At 39.5% G+C, this 21,757-nt stretch overlaps 1 protein-coding gene across 1 annotated transcript; it reads left to right on the forward strand.

The window, feature by feature from the left end:
* Positions 1–15,586: 15,586 nt before the first annotated feature.
* On the forward strand, positions 15,587–20,968 carry LOC120780812. The gene has a single exon (XM_040113059.1). The coding sequence runs from the start codon at positions 15,587–15,589 to the stop codon at positions 20,966–20,968; it is 5,382 nt and encodes a 1,793-aa protein (XP_039968993.1).
* Positions 20,969–21,757: the final 789 nt, after the last annotated feature.

The following is a 21,757-nucleotide window of genomic DNA, read 5'->3' on the forward strand; positions in this document are numbered from 1 at the left end:
AATGGGCGTGGCCTCGCCCACTTGTGGACCAAAAACCATATCTCAGGAACTACTAGACCGATTTCAATGAAATTCGGTATATAATATTTTCTTAACACCCTGATGACATGTACGAAATATGGGTGAAATCGGTTCACAACCACGCCTTCTTCCAATATAACGCTATTTTGAATTCCATCTGATGCCTTCTCTGTATAATACGAGTATATACATTAGGAACCAATGATGATAGCGGAATAAAACTTTACAAAAATACGGTATTTGAAAAATATGTAAATGACGTATAATGAAATCTCGATTTTCACTTTACCATGCGAGAGTATAAAATGTTCGGTGACACCCGAACTTAGCCCTTCCTTACTTGTTAAAAGTTTAATTTGTGTCACTGGCAATTTCCTTAAGTGATAATTTGCTATAGTATTGTCCCAAAAATTATATAAAAATAATCAGTTTATTTTTAATATTTATACCAGATTTACGATTAATGAGAGGGTAGATAATCTTAATTAAAATATTTAGTTTGTTAATAATATGTATCTTCATAATCAAGACAGCCGAGTCGCCTTCTCTTAATTCGCTGAACTATCTCAATTTCACAAGGTGCGTTCTAAAGTAAACAGGTAAAACATAAATGATTTTTTTTTTGGGCAAAATCCATCTATTTTGCAAGATTTTTGAATGGCCTCTACGTCTGCATAACGCTTTCCTTTCATAGGGAAATCCATTTTTCCGAAAAGGTAGAAGTTCCACGGTGCCATATGAGGTGAATACGGGGAGTGGTTAATGGTTAAAATGTGATTTTTGGTAAAATAATCGTGCGGAACAAACCGTGCACACAGCTTTCGTAAGCCCAAATGTGCGGTCAAAATGCGATAAATCGACGTTTTGGAGACGTTCAATTCCATTTCCATGAATTTCAATGAATATTTCGGCTGATTTTTGATGAATTCACGCACAGTTTCGATGGAATTTCGGGTGATGATGGATTTTGATTGGCCCACATGTTGATCGTCATTTATGTCCTCACGGCCACTTTGAAAACGTTGAGAGCACTCGTGCACTCTGCTACGGGATACGCAATCATCGCCATAAATTTGTTTTATCAACTGATACGTTTCGGTAAAAGTTGTATCAATTTTAAAACAAAATTTAATGTTGGCTCTTTGTTCGAGGCTCATTTTCGCACCGATAACACAAACATACTGACAATTAAAACGCAATACCTTTACTTCCAATCTATGAAATGTCATGAAATTCTCACTGGACAATCGATAAAAATAGATAGATTCTAACGCATCAGTCGACATATAGATGGGGCCACCAGGGATCTAGATTCAAAAAATCCTGTTTACTTTGGAAAGCACTTTGTATATTACATACAAGTCATCGTTCCATCGAATGCGATATTCGATATCGAAGGATCGCAATATTGAGTGACTTATCTTCTTTACTTCTTCTTTCTTCTTTTCTCAAGGTGGCGCCAATTGAAGATTCCAAGCGAAGCCAGGTGCTTCTCCGTCTGGTCCGTCCAACAGAGTGGAGGTCTTCCTCTGACTGGACCTCGGACTGTCATCTCGGAAGAATTCTACACCTGCAACAAAAACAACATAAAACAAAATTCGTTGAAATAGCCGTAGGCCATCCCAAAAAGTGCTTACGAAGACTGGAAAAATCGTTGGCATAAGTGTATTAAATCTCGTGGAAATTAAGTTCAAGGTGACAAAATAAATACTGATGAATTTGCATTTTATTTGAAATTTCCTCTTACTACTACTAAAAAACTATTATACACTGTAGCAACATGTTAACAGAGCATAAAAATAAAAAGGAAGTAGGGGCTAAGTTCGATTCCCGTAATGCTATATGTATGGTGCAGAGGCATGGATGATGATAACAACTGATGAGTCGACGTTGCGAGTTCTCGAGAGAAAGGTTCTGCGAAAGATTTATGGTCCTTTGCGCGTTAGCCACTTCGAATACCGCATTCGATGGAACGATGAGCTGTACGAGATATACGGCGACATCGACATAGTTCAGCGAATTAAAAGACAGCGTCTACGCTGGCTAGGTCATGTTGTCCGAATGGACGAAAACACTCCAGCTCTGAAAGTATTCGACGCAGTACCGCCGGGGGAAGCAAAGGAGGAGGAAGATCTCCACTTCATTGGAAGGACCAAGTGGAAAAGAACCTGGTTTCGCTTGGAATCTCCACTTGGCGCCACGTAGCGAAAAGAAGTCACGACTGGCGCGTTGTTGTTAACTTGGCTATAATCGCGTAAGGGGTGTCTACGCCAGTAAAGAAGAAGCGGGGCTAAGTTCCGATCTAACCAAACATTTTATAGTTTTGCAATGTGTTAGGATAAAAGCCAGGGAAATGCCTTCAGACCAAACTCTACAAGGTCTGTCGCAAAAGAAACAGAACTTTTTAAATATAACTGTTTCTGGTGGCGCCACCTATTGGTGAGTATATGAAATAAAAAGTTTGATCTCTTGTTGACATATCGTACAAATTTTAAGACAATTTGATAACTACAATCGATGTTATCGATCAAAAAGTGACAGCAGCTTTTGGTCATCGGTCGTAAAATGCAAAGAGCTAATATTAAATTTTGTTTTAAACTTGTGAAAACGTTTACTGAAACATTTCAAATGATGAAAAAAGTTTATGGTGATCAGTGCCTATCACGTAGTAATGTGCATGAGTGGTTTAAGCGATTCCAAGAAGGTCGTGAGGACCTCTGTGACTATCAGAAGTCGGTCGTCTTCAGAGGTCAAAAATAAAGACAATGCTGATTTGTTTTTACGATCCCGAGGGTATTGTACACCGAGAGTTCGTCCCACCTGGCCAAACGATTAATGCTGTGTTTTACTTTGTCACGCATTCGTCGTGCTCGACCACAATACCGTGAGGCAGGGTCCTGGCGCCTGTTGCACGATAATGCGCCGTGTCATCGGTCGACGCTTGTCACTGATTTTTTGACAAAAAACTCCATATTAACCAATAATCACTCACACTACTAACCTGATCTGGCACCTTGTGATTTTTACCTATTTGGAAAACTTCATTCGCCCATGAAAGGACACTGGTTTCAGGACATTTCAGCTATCCAAAAGGCGACGACCGATATTCTCAAGAGCATTCCGAAAAATTACCTTAAACACTCATTTGAAATGCTAATTGACCGGGCTAAACGCTGTATCGAAGCACAAAGAAACTACTTTGAATAAAAAAATATAACTTTTGAAAAATATTAATTTTTTGTTGTTTTTTTAACAGTCCTGTTTCTTTTGCGACAGACCTTGTATATTAAAATTTTTTGCGAAAGAATTATACATGCATTATTCGGCGAATATGGACTGTAGTCAAATTTGATATATTACGGATACACAAGTAAACAATATGTTTTGGTTATATAAGTAAATATATGTATATGGGAAAGAATTACAAATCGAACATATTGGATTTTTTGGCAATTATACCAATTTGACCATTTTTGATTTTTGCGCACATATAATGTCAGTCTTCCCGGACTGCTTTCGTCAAAAGAGAGAGAAGTGCACTTGAGATAGTGTCACTTCTTGCATCACTCGTTGTGTACCGCAATATTTGCTTGCAAATTGCAGAGTGGTTAATACTAAAAGAGCAAAAAACTTCCAGATCCGAGAATTTGGAGGGAACCATAAAGCAAGCTGATCACTGAAATGATTACGAATCTCTCTATCATAAGATCATATGAGAAGAAATTAAGTCAAAAATAGAATCATTATTTGTTACTTTAATGTAATGTCAAATAATATTGTGTGGTCGAAAAAGTGTTTTAGTGCAACCAATCACATTGTGTCATACTATATAGTGTTGGAAATGTGTTAAGCTTCATTTAACCCAAAAATTTAATTCGGAGAAGTTGAAAAAAGTTACAGCAGTTCAAAAATGAGTGAAAATAATAAAGAAATTTGCTATATTTTGAATTTTTTGTATAAAAAAGGGAAGAATGTCACTCAAGCGACCAATAAAATTTGTGAAATTTACGGAGACGATGCTGTATCAGTTCGTGTAGCACTACAATGGTTCGCTCCCTTGCGTTCTGAAAGTTTCGAAGTTTCGATTGGCTTTAGCGGAAAAAGGCTAAAAACTGGTCGATGAAAATGGTAAATGGTTTATTTATTTATTACTATAAATATAAAAAAATAAGTTGAAGTTTGATTAGAAATACGACGAGACTTTTTCGACTACCCCATATTTTTGAATATACATAATTTTTGTTTGCAAGAATTTGTATTAAAATGTGTAAATATGATTTTTGAATAAATTAATAGCCTGTTCGGTTATTCTAATGTATTCCATATTATCGCTTTCAGCGCTCTGAACTGTATTAACAGCTTTATCCAATAACAATTGTAAATAATAATTTAACCAACTCATCCGCCCGCAACTATGTAACTAGTAACTATTTTTCTATTGTTTTATAATTTTTGGTTCGTTTGGCCTGCCTAAAACATTGTAATACTTTGGCTATTAACTCTACATCCTAATAAACTAAGCAGATAAGCTAGCGCATTAAGAATATCGTAGCATACGCAAAAATTCATAATGACCAGTGGATGCCGAAAAATTTGTTTTTGAAATGTCATCGAAGTGCACTTCCTATATACCGTCAATATTCCGCATTGGAAATCCGTCGTCAACCGTGTTTTCATTTAACTTTCGATTGTCAATAACTATTTACTACTCTTGTTTATTAGATGAATCTACATTTTGCGGAACGATCCATATTGGGCTGTTATAAGGACTATTGGCATTTCTAATTATTATTTAGAAATATTATTATGATAGGCATTACTAGTAACTAGTGTATATTTATTAAGATATATTTGTAAAATATAATTTCATTTTGCTTCCGTTTCTGGAAACAAATATTATTGCTTATTACACTAAAATTGAAGACCAGTATCAATTATAACCTTAAATTTTTGTATGAGATGATTAATTACTACATAAGTATGGAAGTTTTGCTCGTCTGCTAATGGAAAATTGACATTCGAATTTCCTATTTCTATTTTGTCGTTCTGTTAGTTAAAGTTTCTCAAATTATGGAAATTTCGATTTTTTACAAATCCGCTAGAGGGCTACCAAGTAGACATACGTGGTTATTTTCGCTCGTGATATTTTATTATTAATTAAAATAATTTTTGGAAATTAATTAACTCTGACTGACAAAATTAATAGAGTAAAATATCGTATTGTGAATACATACATTTTTTAGATACTAATACTACTGGTAATGTGTCAATCTGCTTATCAACATGCCACCTAAGAAGCTATTTGCAAACAACACATGTGGTAGCTGTTCTGAAAACGTGAGGAAAATCACCAAAGGATTGAGATGCTCTCTGTGCCAGAAGTGGTTTCATTCCAGATGTCTGAACCTTAGTAATGCTGAATTTGACGCAATAGCAACAAACATCAAGGTAAATCGTATCTTATGGAGGTGTCTGGAATGCAATGATTTGGAGGTTAGTGTAAGACATTCTGATGACTCGGAGGATGAAAGTGAGAATGACAACGTTGATAGACTTGAAAAAGTCCTAAATAAACAATTTGAAGAATTTGCCAAAAAATTTTACGACAATATTGAAAACTTTAAATCATCTATTAGTGAAAGTATCACCGGGTTAAAAAAAAGAAGTTGAAGCGCTCGCCAAGCAACATGCCATCACCGATAAAAAATGCACGAGCCTGAGTGACCGTATTACAACTATTGAAAAGAATTTATGCTCATACAAAATCTCATCATCGTCACCATCTTCTCCTGAGGACATTATAAAAGAAATTAATGATCGTAAGAAGCCTGCGTCAAACGTCATCGCTCTTGGAATTTCAGAGTCAACCAAAGCTACTGGCATCGACCGACTGGAAGATGATAAAGTATCACTCTAAGCTGTATTATCGGATGAATTATCTGCTAAATTAACTGGATTCAAAATCCGAAGACTTGGACATCAGACACCTAACCGTACACGTCCTCTGCTTATAGAGACCCAGTCAGTTGCTGATGCCAGAGAAATCTTTAAACTAAACCAGAATGGGAGCTCTCAGGTTAGATTCAAACCAGACCTAACCCCTGCACAACAGACTCACCTTAATGATTTACGCTCTACATTAAACACTCTCAACAAGAATGGTGACAAAAATAAAACCATCAAGTATATCCATGGCATACCGCAGATAGTTAACAAAAATTTTTGCCCGCTCATTGAAAAGGAAGAAACCCGAAGCTCTTCAAGTGTACTATCAGAACACGCGGGGGCTCCGAACAAAACTAAATAAGTCTTTCACAGCGTCTGCAGTCAGTAATATCGCCCTCATTTGTATTACTGAATCATGCTTACACCCATCGATTCACGATGGCGAACTAATCGACAGCACTTACACAATTTTTAGGCACGATAGGGATCCAGTTTTGTCCGGTCTAGAACGAGGTGGTGGAGTATTCATCGCAGTCAAAAGCCACTTTCAAGCTGAACTAATACAAATTGATCAACATAACCTAGAGAGCCTAAAGCATGCCCAACGATTGGAATTTAAGTGTGCTATGCCCAATCCATAAAAAAGGAGACCCCACAATCTGCGCCAACTACCGTGGGATTAGCCTCCTCAACATCGCATATAAGGTTCTATCGAGCGTATTGTGTGAAAGATTAAAGCCCACCGTATACAAACTGATTGGACCTTATCAGTGTGGCTTCAGACCTGGAAAATCAACAACCGACCAGATATTCACCATGCGCAAAATCTTGGAAAAGACCCGTGAAAGGAGAATCGACACACACCACCTCTTCGTCGATTTCAAAGCTGCTTTCGACAGCACGAAAAGGAGCTGCCTTTATGCCGCGATGTCTGAATTTGGTATCCTCGCAAAACTAATACGGCTGTATAAGCTGACGTTGAGCAACACCAAAAGCCCGTCAGAATCGGGAAGGACCTCTCCGAGCTGTCGATACCAAACGAGGTTTCAGACAAGGCGACTCCCTATCGTGCGACTTCTTCAACCTGCTTCTGGAGAAAATAGTTCGAGCTGCAGAACTTAACAGAGAAGGGACAATCTTCTATAAGAGTGTACAGCTGCTGGCGTATGCCGATGATATTGATATCATCGACCTCAACACCCGCGCCGTTAGTTCTGCTTTCTCCAGGCTGGACAAGGAAGCAAAACAAATGGGTCTGGCAGTGAACGAGGGCAAAACAAAATATATCTCCTGTCATCAATCAAACAGTCGTCGCACTCGCGACTTGGCACTCACGTCACTGTTGACAGTCATAACTTTGAAGTTGTAGATAATTTCGTCTATTTAGGAACCAGCATTAACACCACCAACAATGTCAGCCTGGAAATCCAACGCAGGATTGCTCTTGCCAACAGGTGCTACTTCGGACTGAGTAGGCAATTGAAGAGTAAAGTACTCTCTCGACGAACAAAAGCTAAATCTCTATAAGTCGCTCATAATTCCCGTCCTGTTATATGGTGCAGAGGCTTGGGCGATGACAGCAACCGATGAGTCGACGTTACGAGTTTTCGAGAGAAAAATTCTGCGAAAGATTTATGGTCCTTTGCGCATTGGCCACGGCGAATATCGCATTCGATGGAACGATGAGCTGTACGAGATATACGACGACATTGACATCGGTCAGCGAATTAAAAGGCAGCGGCTACGCTGGATAGGTCATGTTGTCCAGATGGATGACAACACTCCAGCTCTGAAAGTATTCGACGCTGTACCCGCCGGGGTAAGCAGAGGAAGAGGAAGACCTCCACTCCGTTGGAAGGACCAAGTGGAGAAGAACCTGGCTTCACTTGGAATATCCAATTGGCGCCACGTAGCGAAAAGAAGAAACGACTGGCGCGCTGTTGTTAACTCGGCTATAATCAGTGTCTACGCCAATTAAGAAGAAGAAGAACCTAGAGCTCGTCTTCGTCAACGTACCATTTGTTGAAGAGGGCAAATATCATCCGGCTCTTCTATCAGTCTTAATTTTCGACCTAATCTTACATCACCGAGTTCACCTACATACTCCTTCAAGAAAGCCGATTATCATAATCTCAACGTTTTTTATGACCAGGTTAACTGGGTAGGAATGTATGAAACAGACACTATCGACAATGAAATTGCTTGGTTTTATAACAAGCTAGAGGAAGGCATTACCCTATATGTGCCTGTACATAAGAATTATGTCAGTAATTACCCTAATTGGTTCTCTTTTGAGCTTATCAACAGAATTAAGCTCAAAAATGCGGCTCACTCACAATACAAGAATTCTAATAATCAACGAGATTACGCTCGCTTCAGCATGTTAAGGCTTGATTGCAAAACTTTAAGTATTGAATGCTACAGAAAATATGTTGACAAAATAGAGAACATGGTGCAGTGACACAAGTGCGTTCTGGAAGTTCATCAAGGTTAAGAAGTACAATAGTATGAACATTCCATTCGAGAGGTCATGGCTCGATCAATTTGCTACCACTGGTGAATCAATCAGTAACCTGTATGCCTCATACTTCAAAACAACATTCACTGATGATAACAGTGATTAATGACCGAAAAACCAACCTCGATAATCTGGAAATCAAATGTGAAGATGTTCTCAAACAATTACTCAAGCTGAACCCTAACAAAGGTGCAGGACCTGACGGTATACCTAATGTTTTCCTTAGAAACTGCGCTACTGTGCTCTATAAGCCTATCACTCAGATATTCAATAGATCTTTGCAGCTTGGCACTTTCCCTAGCGCATGGGAGCTGTCGTATGTCAGTCCAATCTTCAAAAGTGGGCAGAGAACTGATGTTTCCAACTACAGGCCTATATGCTTTCAATCAGCGTTGGCAAAACTATTTGAAAAGCTGGTCCTCACTCAACTAACTGCTGCCTTTAAAGATATCATCACGACAAGACAGCACGGATTCCCAGGTGGCAGATCAACCACGTCCAATCTTTTCTCTTACACTAATTTCCTACTCAACACTTTGAACGATGGTCTCAAGGTTCACTCCATATATGTATACTGACTTTAGCAAAGCCTTTGATCGTGTAAATCACAGAATTCTTGTTTCTAAGCTTCAAGCCTACGGAGTCGACGGCAATGCCTTGGATTGGTTATATTCCTACCTGGTAAACAGATCCCTGCAAGTTAGAGTTTATGGATACTTGTCTGAGGAATATAAGGTTACATCTGGAGTGCCACAGGGATCCCACTTAGGACCTCTGCTTTTCAACATCTTTGTCAATGATATTGGCAAAAATCTCTCCTGTCAGAATACCTGCTCTACGCAAATGACCTAAAGATCTACAGAACCATCAAAAATGAGCTAGATGTCCAGCTGCTTCAAGATGACATTGACAAACTCTCGGCGTGGTGTACTAAAAACAAACTTGACCTTAACGCAAATACATGCGCGGTAGTCTCGTACTCGCGCTCTCACAGCAATATTGCCACCAGTTATAAACTAAACGGTCACAACCTGCAAGAAGTTCCCGACATCAAAGACCTGGGCATCATTATAGACAACAAACTCACTTACCCGAAGCATATAGACAAAATCACACTCCAAGCTTTCAAGGTTCTTGGATTAATCACGAGAACAGGCAAAGAGTTTCGCAATCCCTACACATTGATGTCTATATCGCCAACTGGCTCTACCCATACTTGAATAGGGCACTGTAGTCTGGTCTCCTGACACTGATGTCTCAATCAAAAGATTGGAGAAGGTCCAAAATAAATTCTGTAAGTCTCTATCCTTTCATACAACCTTGAGGTCGCAGGTACTGTCCACTGATGATATTCGTTCACGCTATAAAATCAACAGCCTAGCTACACGTCGTCAAGTCGCTGACCTAGTTTAAGATTGCTAACAACTTAATTGATGCCCCAGAGTTTCTTGGTAGTTTTGAGTTTTCTCTTACGGCATTCTCGCTGAGACAATCACGGAAACTTAGAACAACAAAGACACAGTAAAATTACGTCTTCCACGGACCTCACAACAGGATTGCTAACCATGTAAATTCACTTCACCAGAACATCGATTTCTATGGAGGCTCCCTCAGTTCAATCATCAATAATATAAAGGACAAACTCCTTCCATACCATTAAATTGATCACTGTAATACAATTGCCCTCATTATTATATTAATGGGTTGTCAAAAAAGTCTTGCGGTATTTTTTTTTTTATTGAAAATAGAAATGAATTTTTGATGACTCATGCCCAGCTCTTGACCGATACTACGGCTGCTACTATGCCGGTCTCTTTCGACCAATTCAGCGATCTTATCGCAATTTTCGACGACAGGCCTTCTGGAGCGTGGAGCATCTTCGACCACCTCTACACCAGAACGAAAACGTTGAAACCATCGTTGTGCGGTGGAAATGGAAACCGTATCGGGTCCATAAACTGCACAAATTTTATTAGCGGCTTGAGATGCATTTTTGTATTTATCGTAGTAGTACTGTAAAATATGCCGTATTTTCTCTTTATTTTGCTCCATGTTTGTGACGCTATAACTCACGAACGACTTAAAAGAAACGACAATCAATCAAACACGTGTTAGCGCATTAAATGAGCTTTCCAAAAAGGTATAGCATGCGCGACGAATTAAACTAAAACTACGCGCTTTCAGCGCCAACTAGGGAAAATACCGCAAGACTTTTTTGACAACCAATTATATTTTTTTTCTCTTTTTTCTTTAACTTATAAAAATAACTGTTGTATATTGCCGATTGACGTTAATTTGTTAAATAAATAAATAAATAAATTATTAAAATGTTGATAATTTTTACTAGTGGCTTGTGAGTAATGTGTCATTTTCGCTTGACCAGTTAAATTGGAACTACCTCCAGTATAATTAAACTAATTGGAATTGTCTTAGTCTATTGTTGATTTAAATAGGGCGAATTTTTTTAGTTACAACATTTTTATTAAGTTTATTACTAGTAGTATTGCCGTTCGAAATAAACGGGTTTTCTAGAAAGAAGTTATTCTGTTTATCCTAATTATTACAAAAGATAGTACCTACATTTATATTCAAATAGTTACCAATTTGTTTATTTTAAAATAATAATTTGATGTTTAGTATCTAATATAATTTTAAATACACATTCTAATGAATAAGGGTCGAGGTCGATTTTGGATAAGTAGTGTTTAGAAAAACGATTCGTTGAAATAGTAATTTATGATTTTTCCCTGTGATATACATATTTTTTGTTTTTACGTCCTCCTTTAAGTGGTTAATACCGCATTTTTTTTGCGAAGTTTTTATAATTTCTTTAAAAATAACAATTCAACTTTGTTTTCTAATATCAAAGAAAATAAATTTAATTCTAAAATAGATTAAAAAATATTTTCAACCTTATGTATACATATATATATACACTCTGGTATGTTATTAGGTCCATTATCATCAAAACATTCAACTAAGTTAAATCTACCGTTTAGTAAAAAGCAAGGAATAACAAGTAAGGAAGAGCTAACTTCGGGGGCAACCGAACATGTTATACTCTTGTAACTTGCAAAGCACAAAGCCGCGAAAGCATTAAACATGCATTGTTCAATGAAATCAAAAATACATTACAATCGAATTTGGTATCTTTTCTTGACTTATATTGCAGGTTATAAAGTTAGACTTGGACTAAGAACATCTTCAAATAAGATATATGAATGTAATATCAACTCGACCGAAAAGGTTAAATTTAATGTACATATGTATGTTAAGGGGCTATACCAGTGTTTTTTTTTTTTTGCTTTTTCGATAGTTTATATTTCCAAAAATATTCTGTGAAATCGGGTAGTTCGTATCTTGAATAGATTTCGGATGGCAGCGTTCTAAGTAGCGACCGCTCGGAGGTACAAACATATGTATATATGTAAACATGTACACTCGGCGAAAAAAAAACCCACGCACTATACAGAGTGCTTTTATATAGCGCAAAACTTGGATTCATATTATTCTAAGTTAAACATTTTTCTTTGAGGATCAACCACTTTTATTTAGTTTATGGTTCAAGCATTTTTATATAAAAAACTTATAGTTTAACACTTGTTATAGTGAAAAATGTAAAAACACACATATAACAAACCACAGAAGTAAATTTTGTTATGAGCAATAATGTAATTTTTGAACAAGTTATTTACATATTTTATGTTTTATATGATTTTTATTTAGCATTAGAATACATAACGAATCAAAATAACAAATTTTGCATAAAAAAATTCTTAGTATTTGTTAGAACACCCCCTCCTTCTAATAACCTCGGATATTTGTTTAAGCATCGATTCAAAAAGCCGTTGAAGATAATTTTTATTGATTTCTTCATTTGGCACAGCTTCAATAATGTCTTCTATTTCTTTTAGACTTTTTGAACGCTTTTCTCTTATCATTTTGCCCATCATTTTGCCCAAATAATGCCAGCAGTTCTCAATTGGATTGAGATCTGGACTGTTTCCTGGCCACGTGAGAGACATTATTCCACAAAAATCTTTTTGTTTTGAAACCTGTAAGTGTTTGTAATAAATTATTGAAAAATATATTTCAATATTGTTAGCTTTGCTTACCGCTTTGGCTCTATGACAAGGGGCTGAAATATCCTGAAAGTAAATTTTTTGGGCGTGTTCGGACAGCTGTTCAATAGTTGGCAAAACGCCTTCTCTCAAAATTCCAATTTATATTTCGGCATTCACAGATCTTTTTAGAATAATTACCGGCCCAACACCAAACTTGGTTACAGCTCCCCACACCATTAAATAAGGCGAATGCTGTCCGGTGGGCCAAATACAGTTTTCCAAAAAACGCTCCCCTTTCCTACGACGCACTGTGGCATTTCCGTCGAGGTTCCAACAAATTAAAATTTCGATTCATCCAGAAGAAATAACATTTCCCTAATCTGATGTAGTCCAAGTTTTATTATTAATAATTTTGCCCACTCTAGTCGCTGTTTCTTCATTCGCGTGTTGAGAAGTGGCTTTTTTGCTGGACGTCGCGGTCGGACTCGAGATTATTCCAGCACATCTTGATAAAGAACTTGTAGTTAATTTTACCCCAGTGGTTTCATAAAATGCTGTCATTGATTGTTCCAGCATATTTGCAGCGATCACTAATGCACATCCGTTTAATTTGTCGTTCTTGACGAGGTTTTACTGTTTTCGGACGTCCACTGCCCTTTTTTCGAGCTAATCAATTAAAATACGTATAATTTTTAATTATAATACGCACGTTCCAATCCCTTATGCCCATTTCACGAGCTATTTGACCTTTGGATAATTTATTTTATATAAAGCTACGATTTCTGATTTCTTTTTTGTTGACCCCACCATGTTCAATTTTACTTGTTTTCACAACTTATTCAAAAGAAAATACCACAAATTCTGCAATAAACACGTGCGGACGCTAACGCTTTTAACAATAAAAGTAAAATAATGTAGCCGCATGACAAAACAGCCAAATAAGACAAATAGTGAATTTTGAGCAAATATTGACAGTTCAAAATAGGAATATTAGAAAATTTTCGACTGCGTGGGTTTTTTTTTCGCCGAGTGTAAGTGAAACTTTAAACGCGTTTTTCTCGAAACGACATTTTTCAAAATTGCTGACATCATAACTCAACGATAAATTAACCGATTGACTAAAAACTCAACTTAAACTGAGTATTGTTGAATACATTTACTATACAGTGACCCACGATCTTTTTAATTGGTTGAAAAATTGTTAATTTGGCATTAAAAAAACGACAATTTTTTACCTAAAAAACGATTTTTTTTTTCAAAATTACGCCATTTGCTTAATTTTTGATATTTTACAAGGATCGTTGGTCATTGGATTGGAAATATTTTTAAGTTTAATAAACTTTTTGAATTTTATTGTTTCAGCTACGCATTCGGCCGGAATCATGTCAGCAGTTGGGACACTTTTTTTTGGCACCTCCGAAGACAGCACATAACTCCGAAAAGCTGAAAATATACCTTATTACGTTCAAAGAAGTTCGAAACATTCATTAGTGTACTTTCAACCTGGGGATCGAAATCCCAACAATTTTATATATTCATATATTATATTTAACTTCTATACTAACAGACACATAAGGTTAAAAAACAGAACCCATTATACATATGTGGTACATGGCAGTTGGGGTATTATCGACCAGATTTTATCTATTTTACTCAATACTTCATGTCACATACCAATAAACCAATCATATAGAGTAAAGTCAGCCGGATTTTCGAAAATCCTGATATTAGTTATATTGGTAGTAAATAAAGTTTTCGTTCAAATTTATCTATTTTAGGCACAAAGATATACTGTTATGAGTAAAACACGCTAACTCATTTTCATTGAGACTACTCACATATTGGCCGATATATGCGGTACAAAGTCGCACGGAAGCTCGATTATCTTTATATTAAGTATATGGGGGCTAAGGGAGGTTGTAACAAAACGGCGATTACTTGTAACGAATTTATAGTTAATAATTTTAATCAGTTTAAGGATCACTGTGAATTATTAGTTTAAGCACATTATTGTGAATTATCGCAGTGTCCTTTATTCCCGACGTTCGTTTTCGGTGTCCATACTGTTGGAACGCCGATTATAATTCACTCAATTTCCGAACGCCGAAGAGACAGGCTGAGACACTGCGGTAAGTTGATCTTGCAGATCATTGAATATTGTAATAACCTTTTCTTTATAGAAATAAATTGTTGTTGTTGTTCTTGTTTGTCATGGAATGCACGTGTACGAAATGTATGTGGGCATACATGGGTTTGAACACAATTAAATTCGCCAGCCAACGGAATTGAGACATCTTTATTTCGCAATCTTTATTTTGCGCCTCTTATTTGCGATCTTTATTTCGCATTGGTCTTTACTGCGATCTTTATTTTGCATGGTCTTCATTTCGCCGGATCTGTATTTAGCAAGATCTTTATCACGCAAGACTATGCATTCTTTTATATTGCCGCCAAATTGAATGCAAACAGCCAATTTGCATTGCCGTAACTCCCGTGCCAGTGGAGTACATAATATATATGAGTCGCCATCGTGACACAACTTGTTAACGTGTCTATAACCGAACGGGAAGCCATCCCACTATTTGCCGCCACGTCGTAACCGTTACGTCGCCAAACGGGACGCCATCCCGCTACTTGCCGCCACGTCGTAACCGTTACGTCACTAAACGGGAAGCCATCCCACAACTCTCCGTCAACGTCATAGCCGTTACGTTGCCATACGGGACGCCATCCCGCTATTTGTCGCCAACGTCGTAGCCGTTACGTCGCCAAACGGGAAGCCATCCCGCAATTCTCCGCCAACGTCATAACGTTTTTACATCGCCAAATGGGACATCTTCCCGCTAATTAGTCGCCATCGTTATAGGAATTATATTGCCACCGGGAAGCCATCCCGCTATTCGCCGGCAAAATCCTAGTCGCCACGTCGCCAAACGGGACGCCATCCCGCTATTCATCGCTAACATTATAACGTTTATATTGCCAAAGTGCCGATCATATTTTTGTAACATTTCCTTCAAGCCGCCGTATTATAACAATGGAAAACTCAACTAGAAAAAGTATGCGAATTCAACAACAAGACAGCCTAAGTAAGCCAGTTGCAGTTGAAGATCAAAGATTGGATAATGATGATGTGGATAACGGATCCAGTCATCAAGGTACTGCGTCAACTAACTCTAGCGCATCTACTAAAGTTACAGTAGAAAGTCAGCAACAAATGCTCGTTGCCATGCAAAAGCAAATCAATGCTCTGAGTAACCAACTGCGAGGTACCCAGGTAAAGTTGAAGGAAAGTGAACGCCAGTGTGAACTTCTGAAGTCCACGATACGAGCAGAGGACGGATCAAGGTCAAATTCCATTGCGACCTCAGTGGATCCCGTTGTAGATACCGCTACACAACCGATAGCAGTCTCAACGCAGACAACAACGAACTCGCAGAATAGTTCGTACATTTCTATGCAGCCTACGTCAACGTATACAGCCGCCACGCATACGTACACCAGTGCCCTTTATGAAGGTACTACATCGCCGATCTTCACAGCCACCGCCTCTTCCATAGGTGCTATGCCCTCAACTTCACTACAGTCGCAGCCATTTGTTAACGTTACACCAGACAGTTCATATCTGCTTACACTACCGAGAAAAATTCAAGATTTGCCAGATTTCGACGGACGCGCAGAAGACTGGCCTATGTTCGCCGCCTCCTTTGCACAGTCAACTGCATCATACAATTATTCGAATTTCGAAAACAATCAACGTCTACAGAGATGTTTAAAGGGTGAGGCTAGAGAGACAGTGCACTCACTCCTAATCCATCCGGATAACGTTCCTGCCGTTATGGACACTCTGCGATTTCGATTCGGTCGTCCAGAATTACTTATCAAATGTCAGCTTCGCCAAGTACGGGAGATGCCATACATATCAGAATCCGCCATCGACAAAATGATTCCTTTCTCAGTCAAAGTAAAAAACCTAGCCGTGTTCCTACAGTCAGTAAATGGTCAGCAGCACTTGTGTAATCCAACGTTATTGGAGGAGCTTGTGGGAAAGCTACCCATGAGCAAGAAACTCGAGTGGGCAAAGGCCTCATCGATGATACAGCCATATCCCACAATTAAAGATTTCAGTACCTGGCTTAGTGGAGTAGCCGATCTAATATGTACAGTACAAGATAGTGGACGCACTCATTCGAGCGAACCAAAGCGCCGCGTTCTTCTTCAAACCGCCAACAACGCCAGAGAAATCCTATGTCCACTGTGCCATGTTGGACACCACATATTCGATTGTGACACGTTCAAGTCGCTAAGCATCCGTGACAGATGGAGTAAAGCCAAGCTCCTTCACTTATGTTTCTCTTGTCTTCAGGGTGGTCATACCACAAGAGATTGTCGCCGACGGAAAACCTGCAGAACGAACGGATGTCAAAGAGTACATAACAAACTGTTACACGAGCCACCGAGGAACATGTCAAAGCTACAAAGGGTGGAGATTCCACCTGGACCAACCACAGCCGATGCAGTACTCAGTTGTACAGACAGTGGAATGAAAAAACAAAAAGTGTTGTTTAGAATAGTTCCAGTTACAGTGCATAGTCACAATGCTCGAATTAAGACCTTCGCTCTATTGGATGAAGGATCATCGATAACTATGGCCGATTCTTCTTTGATTGAGCAGCTCGGAGTAAAGGGTCATCAAAGCCGAGTATCCCTACAGTGGCTGGGAGGAAGAGCTGCTACTGATAAAGCAACTATCGTCGACATCGAGATTAGTGGTTCCAGTTCAGACCAGAAATATAAATTGCATCATGTCTACGGCATCCAGGATTTACAACTTCCGATACAAAGTTTACAGAAAGCTGACGTAGATGAAGCTCGTTTGAAAAGGTTGTCGATTCAAACGTACGACAACGCCGTTCCCAAGTTGCTTATTGGATTAGACCACAGCCACTTGGGAATTCCTAGTGAGATCGAAACCCTACGATATAAGGGTCCTTATGCCGCACATACTAAGTTAGGTTGGGTCGTCTTCGGGCCGACTGATAACTTCAGTCAAGCGAAGACGTCGTGTTTGCATATGTCCGTCTCGGAAGATAAATATCTGCATGATATGGTGGCCGATTACTTTAGTATCGAGAGCTTCGGTGTACGTCCAGCACCACTCGTCGAGCCTGAAGATGATAAGAGAGCGCGCCAGATACTCGAGTCCACGGTCATGAAGATTAACGGACGTTTCCAAGCCGGTCTCCTGTGGAAACGAGATAATGTTCAGCTCCCCGACAGCTACTCCATGGCCGAGAGAAGACTGGTCGGAATCGAGCGTAAGATGAGACGAGACGAAACATTTGCCCGAGAGTATCGTGCTATCATTCGGGATTACATAAATAAGAATTATGCCAGAAAATTGCGCCCAGAAGAAGCTGCAATTACATGTCCAAGAACGTGGTACCTTCCACACTTCGGTGTGATGAATGTCAATAAGCCCGGTAAACTGCGCCTAGTGTTTGATGCCGCCGCCGTCGTCAACGGTTGTTCACTAAACAGTTACCTGCTAAAGGGTCCTCAACAATATCAACCAATGCCGACAGTACTTTTTAATTTTCGGGTTGGCGCAATTGCCATCGCCGCCGATATTAAAGAGATGTTTCACCAAATTTCTATAAGAGAAGAAGATAGAAGTGCCCAAAGGTTTCTTTGGAGGGACGGTAACGACAAAATTCGTCCAGACGTATACGAAATGCTGGTAATGACATTTGGAGCCGCATGCTCGCCTTGCACGGCCCAGTATGTTAAAAATATTAACGCACTTGAGCACCGCGAAAGCTGTCCAAGAGCCTACGACTCTATCACAAAGCATCACTATGTTGATGACTTCGTGGATAGTTTCGACAACGTTAAAGAAGCCATTAAAGTTGCCAATGAAGTCAGACGTATTCACAAGAATGCCGGGTTTGAACTACGCAACTTTTCTTCAAATTCCCTAGAAGCCAAAATCGCCCTAAATGGTTATAAACCGGAACAACTGACAAATAGCCTAGTCACATTAGCAGTAGAACGCGTGCTTGGAATGTATTGGCAACCAAGTAGCGACGTATTTAGTTACACTCTCAAATTTAACAACGTGGACGCTGAAGTCATCAGTGGACACAAACGACCGTCGAAAAGAGAGCTACTAAGCATAGTCATGTCAGTATTTGACCCGCTTGGATTTTTATCCAAATTTATGGTCAACGCAAAATTGTTGGTGCGCGAATCGTGGCGTTACGAATTGCGGTGGGATGAGCCTCTGCCTGAACCTATATGTCAAGAGTGGGACAAGTGGCGCCGTCAGTTGAAAAATGTATTGAATTTTCGAGTCCTTCGTCACTATTTCGCCCGTGGACCACCTGCCGAAGTGCAACTTCACATCTTCGTAGATGCCAGTGAAGATGTATTTGCAGCCGTAGCCTACTGGAGAGTAACGTATACAGATAACAAAGTTTGCGTCGTACTCGTATGTGCCAAAACGAGGTGTGCTCCACTAAAACCAATGACTATTCCACGCCTTGAATTGCAGGCAGCCGTCTTAGGAACACGACTGCTAGAGACTATCGTCAGAGATCATTCAGTTGCAATCAAAAAACGCGTGATGTGGAGCGATTCCAAAACTGTTCTGAGTTGGATTGGATCGGGAACTCGTCGCTACAAACCATTCGTAGCACATCGTGTCGCAGAAATTCTCGCCGCTACCGACGGTAACGATTGGCGTTGGATACCGTCAGAGAAGCACGTTGCTGATGAGGCAACAAGACCAAGTACGACATTCGATAGTCATCCAACTTCGCGATGGCTAAATGGGCCGTCATTTTTAACGGAAGAAGAAGTAGCCTGGCCTACGTCTGAAGGAATCCCTGATCTGTTAGAAGAGTGTGAAGAGCTTCGCCCAAAATTTGTAATGCTAGCCGCGCCGTCATGTGTTATAGACATGACAAGATTTTCAAGTTTAACTAAGCTAAAGCGAACGGTCGCTTGGGTCATCCGATTTATAGATTTGTGTCGTCACAAAAAAGTGGAAGGGTGCCTGAACGCCGAGGAATTAAAAGTAGCCGAAATTTTCCTATGCCGCCTTGCCCAATCTGCCTCGTACTCACTTGAGATTAATCAATTGAAAGAAGGCGGAAATGTAGAGAAGGGGTCTGAGTTATATACACTCTCCCCGTTTATCGACACGGAAGGTGTTATGCGTGTTAGCGGACGTATAGATGCTGCCAGCTGGCTTCCGTATGATACCACGCGACCTATCATCCTAGCGCCAAACCATGATCTCACACGCTTGATCTTACTGGATTGTCATAATCGGATGAAACATCAGAACGTGGAGGCGACGATTTGTGAGGTTCGGCAAAGATACTGGGTGCCGAACATAAGACGCATTATGAAGAAGATCATATCGACATGTGTTAATTGTAAAATTTCAAGGTGCACACCCTCACAGCCTATGATGGGTCAATTGCCAAAAGATCGACTAACGCCATTCGTGAGGCCATTTTCTTACACAGGTATTGATTACTTTGGTCCTCTCAACGTAACAGTTGGTCGGCGTAAGGAGAAAAGATGGGTGGCGTTGTTCACCTGCCTAACAACGCGAGCGATTCACCTGGAAGTTGCTGCCGATCTTTCGACAGATGCATGCATTCTTGCAATTCGAAACTTTATCAATCGTCGCGGTATGCCAGTAAGGATTCGTAGCGACAACGGTAATAATTTCGTAGGAGCCAATAATGAAGGAAAACGATTTCCCGAGGTGTTTGATTGTCATCGTATTCAGGACGATCTTGCTGTGAAAGGAGTTGAATGGATATTCAATTGTCCGAACAATCCTGCAGAAGGTGGCATATGGGAGCGTATGGTAAGGTGCGTAAAGCGTGTTCTCAATGTAACTTTAAAGGAAGTTGCCCCTCGCGAGCACACGCTGCAGAGTTTGTTAATTGAAGCCGAGAACATCGTCAACTCCAGACCACTCACACATCTGCCGCTATCATCAGATCAGGGTGAACCGCTCACTCCGAATCATTTCTTGCTTGGTGCTGCCAATACTTCACAAACGCCAGCCGTCAATGATGTCGTCACGAAACCCTGCGCACTTGGTAAACAGTGGCGCATCGCCCGACAGTTAAGAGACACCTTCTGGAGACGATGGATTCTTGAGTATTTGCCGACGCTTACTCGTCGAATGAAGTGGTGTGAAAGACCAAAACCAATTCAGGTTGGTGATCTGGTATTTGTATGCGACGTCAACATGCCGCGGAAGCAATGGTGCCGTGGTCGGGTAGAAGCGGTACACCGTGGATCTGATGGCATTATCAGGAGAGCTGATGTACGCACTAGCAGTGGAATCCTTCGTCGCCCCGTGTCAAAGTTAGCCGTTTTGGACGTGGAGTAAGTGAATCGGGTCGATTCACGGAGGGGGGGATGTAACAAAACGGCGATTATTTGTAACGAATTTATAGTTAATAGTTTTAATCAGTTTAAGGATCACTGTGAATTATTAGTTTAAGCACATTATTGTGAATTATCGCAGTGTCCTTTATTCCCGACGTTCGTTATCGGTGTCCATGCTGTTGGAACTCCGATTATAATTCACTCAATTTCCGAACGCCGAAGAGATAGGCTGAGACACTGCGGTAAGTTCATCTTGCAGATCATTGAATATTGTAATAACCTTTTCTTTATAGAAATAAATTGTTGTTGTTGTTCTTGTTTGTCATGGAATGCACGTGTACGAAATGTATGTGGGCATACATGGGTTTGAACACAATTAAATTCGCCAGCCAACGGAATTGAGACAGAGGTATTGGTGCGATTCCAACCATTTTCAACATACATACAAATGTCAGAAAAGTACTATCTCTAAATTTTATTTTATATCTACTTTATATATATTATATATGTATATTCTCGATCAAAAGTCAACTATAGGTACTGGGGTCAAAATATTCGGTACCTAGGGGCTTGAACAGTTTTTGTTAAATTTAAACAATTTTTGGTCATAACGTGGTATACACTAAAGACATTATTCGTGCAAAATTTGATCCTGTTATATTAATTGCTTCTTGACTTGTGGGCGGTGCCTCACCTAATGTTCAATTTTTACCCCGGCTCCTGTAAAGCCTTGTCATACCATCCCGGCAGCAATTTTCTATGTTTCTGACGCATTTAGTTATTGATTTAC

The sequence above is a fragment of the Bactrocera tryoni genome, unplaced genomic scaffold, assembly GCF_016617805.1.
Source record: "Bactrocera tryoni isolate S06 unplaced genomic scaffold, CSIRO_BtryS06_freeze2 scaffold_25, whole genome shotgun sequence".
NCBI classification, from domain to species: Eukaryota; Metazoa; Arthropoda; class Insecta; order Diptera; family Tephritidae; genus Bactrocera; species Bactrocera tryoni.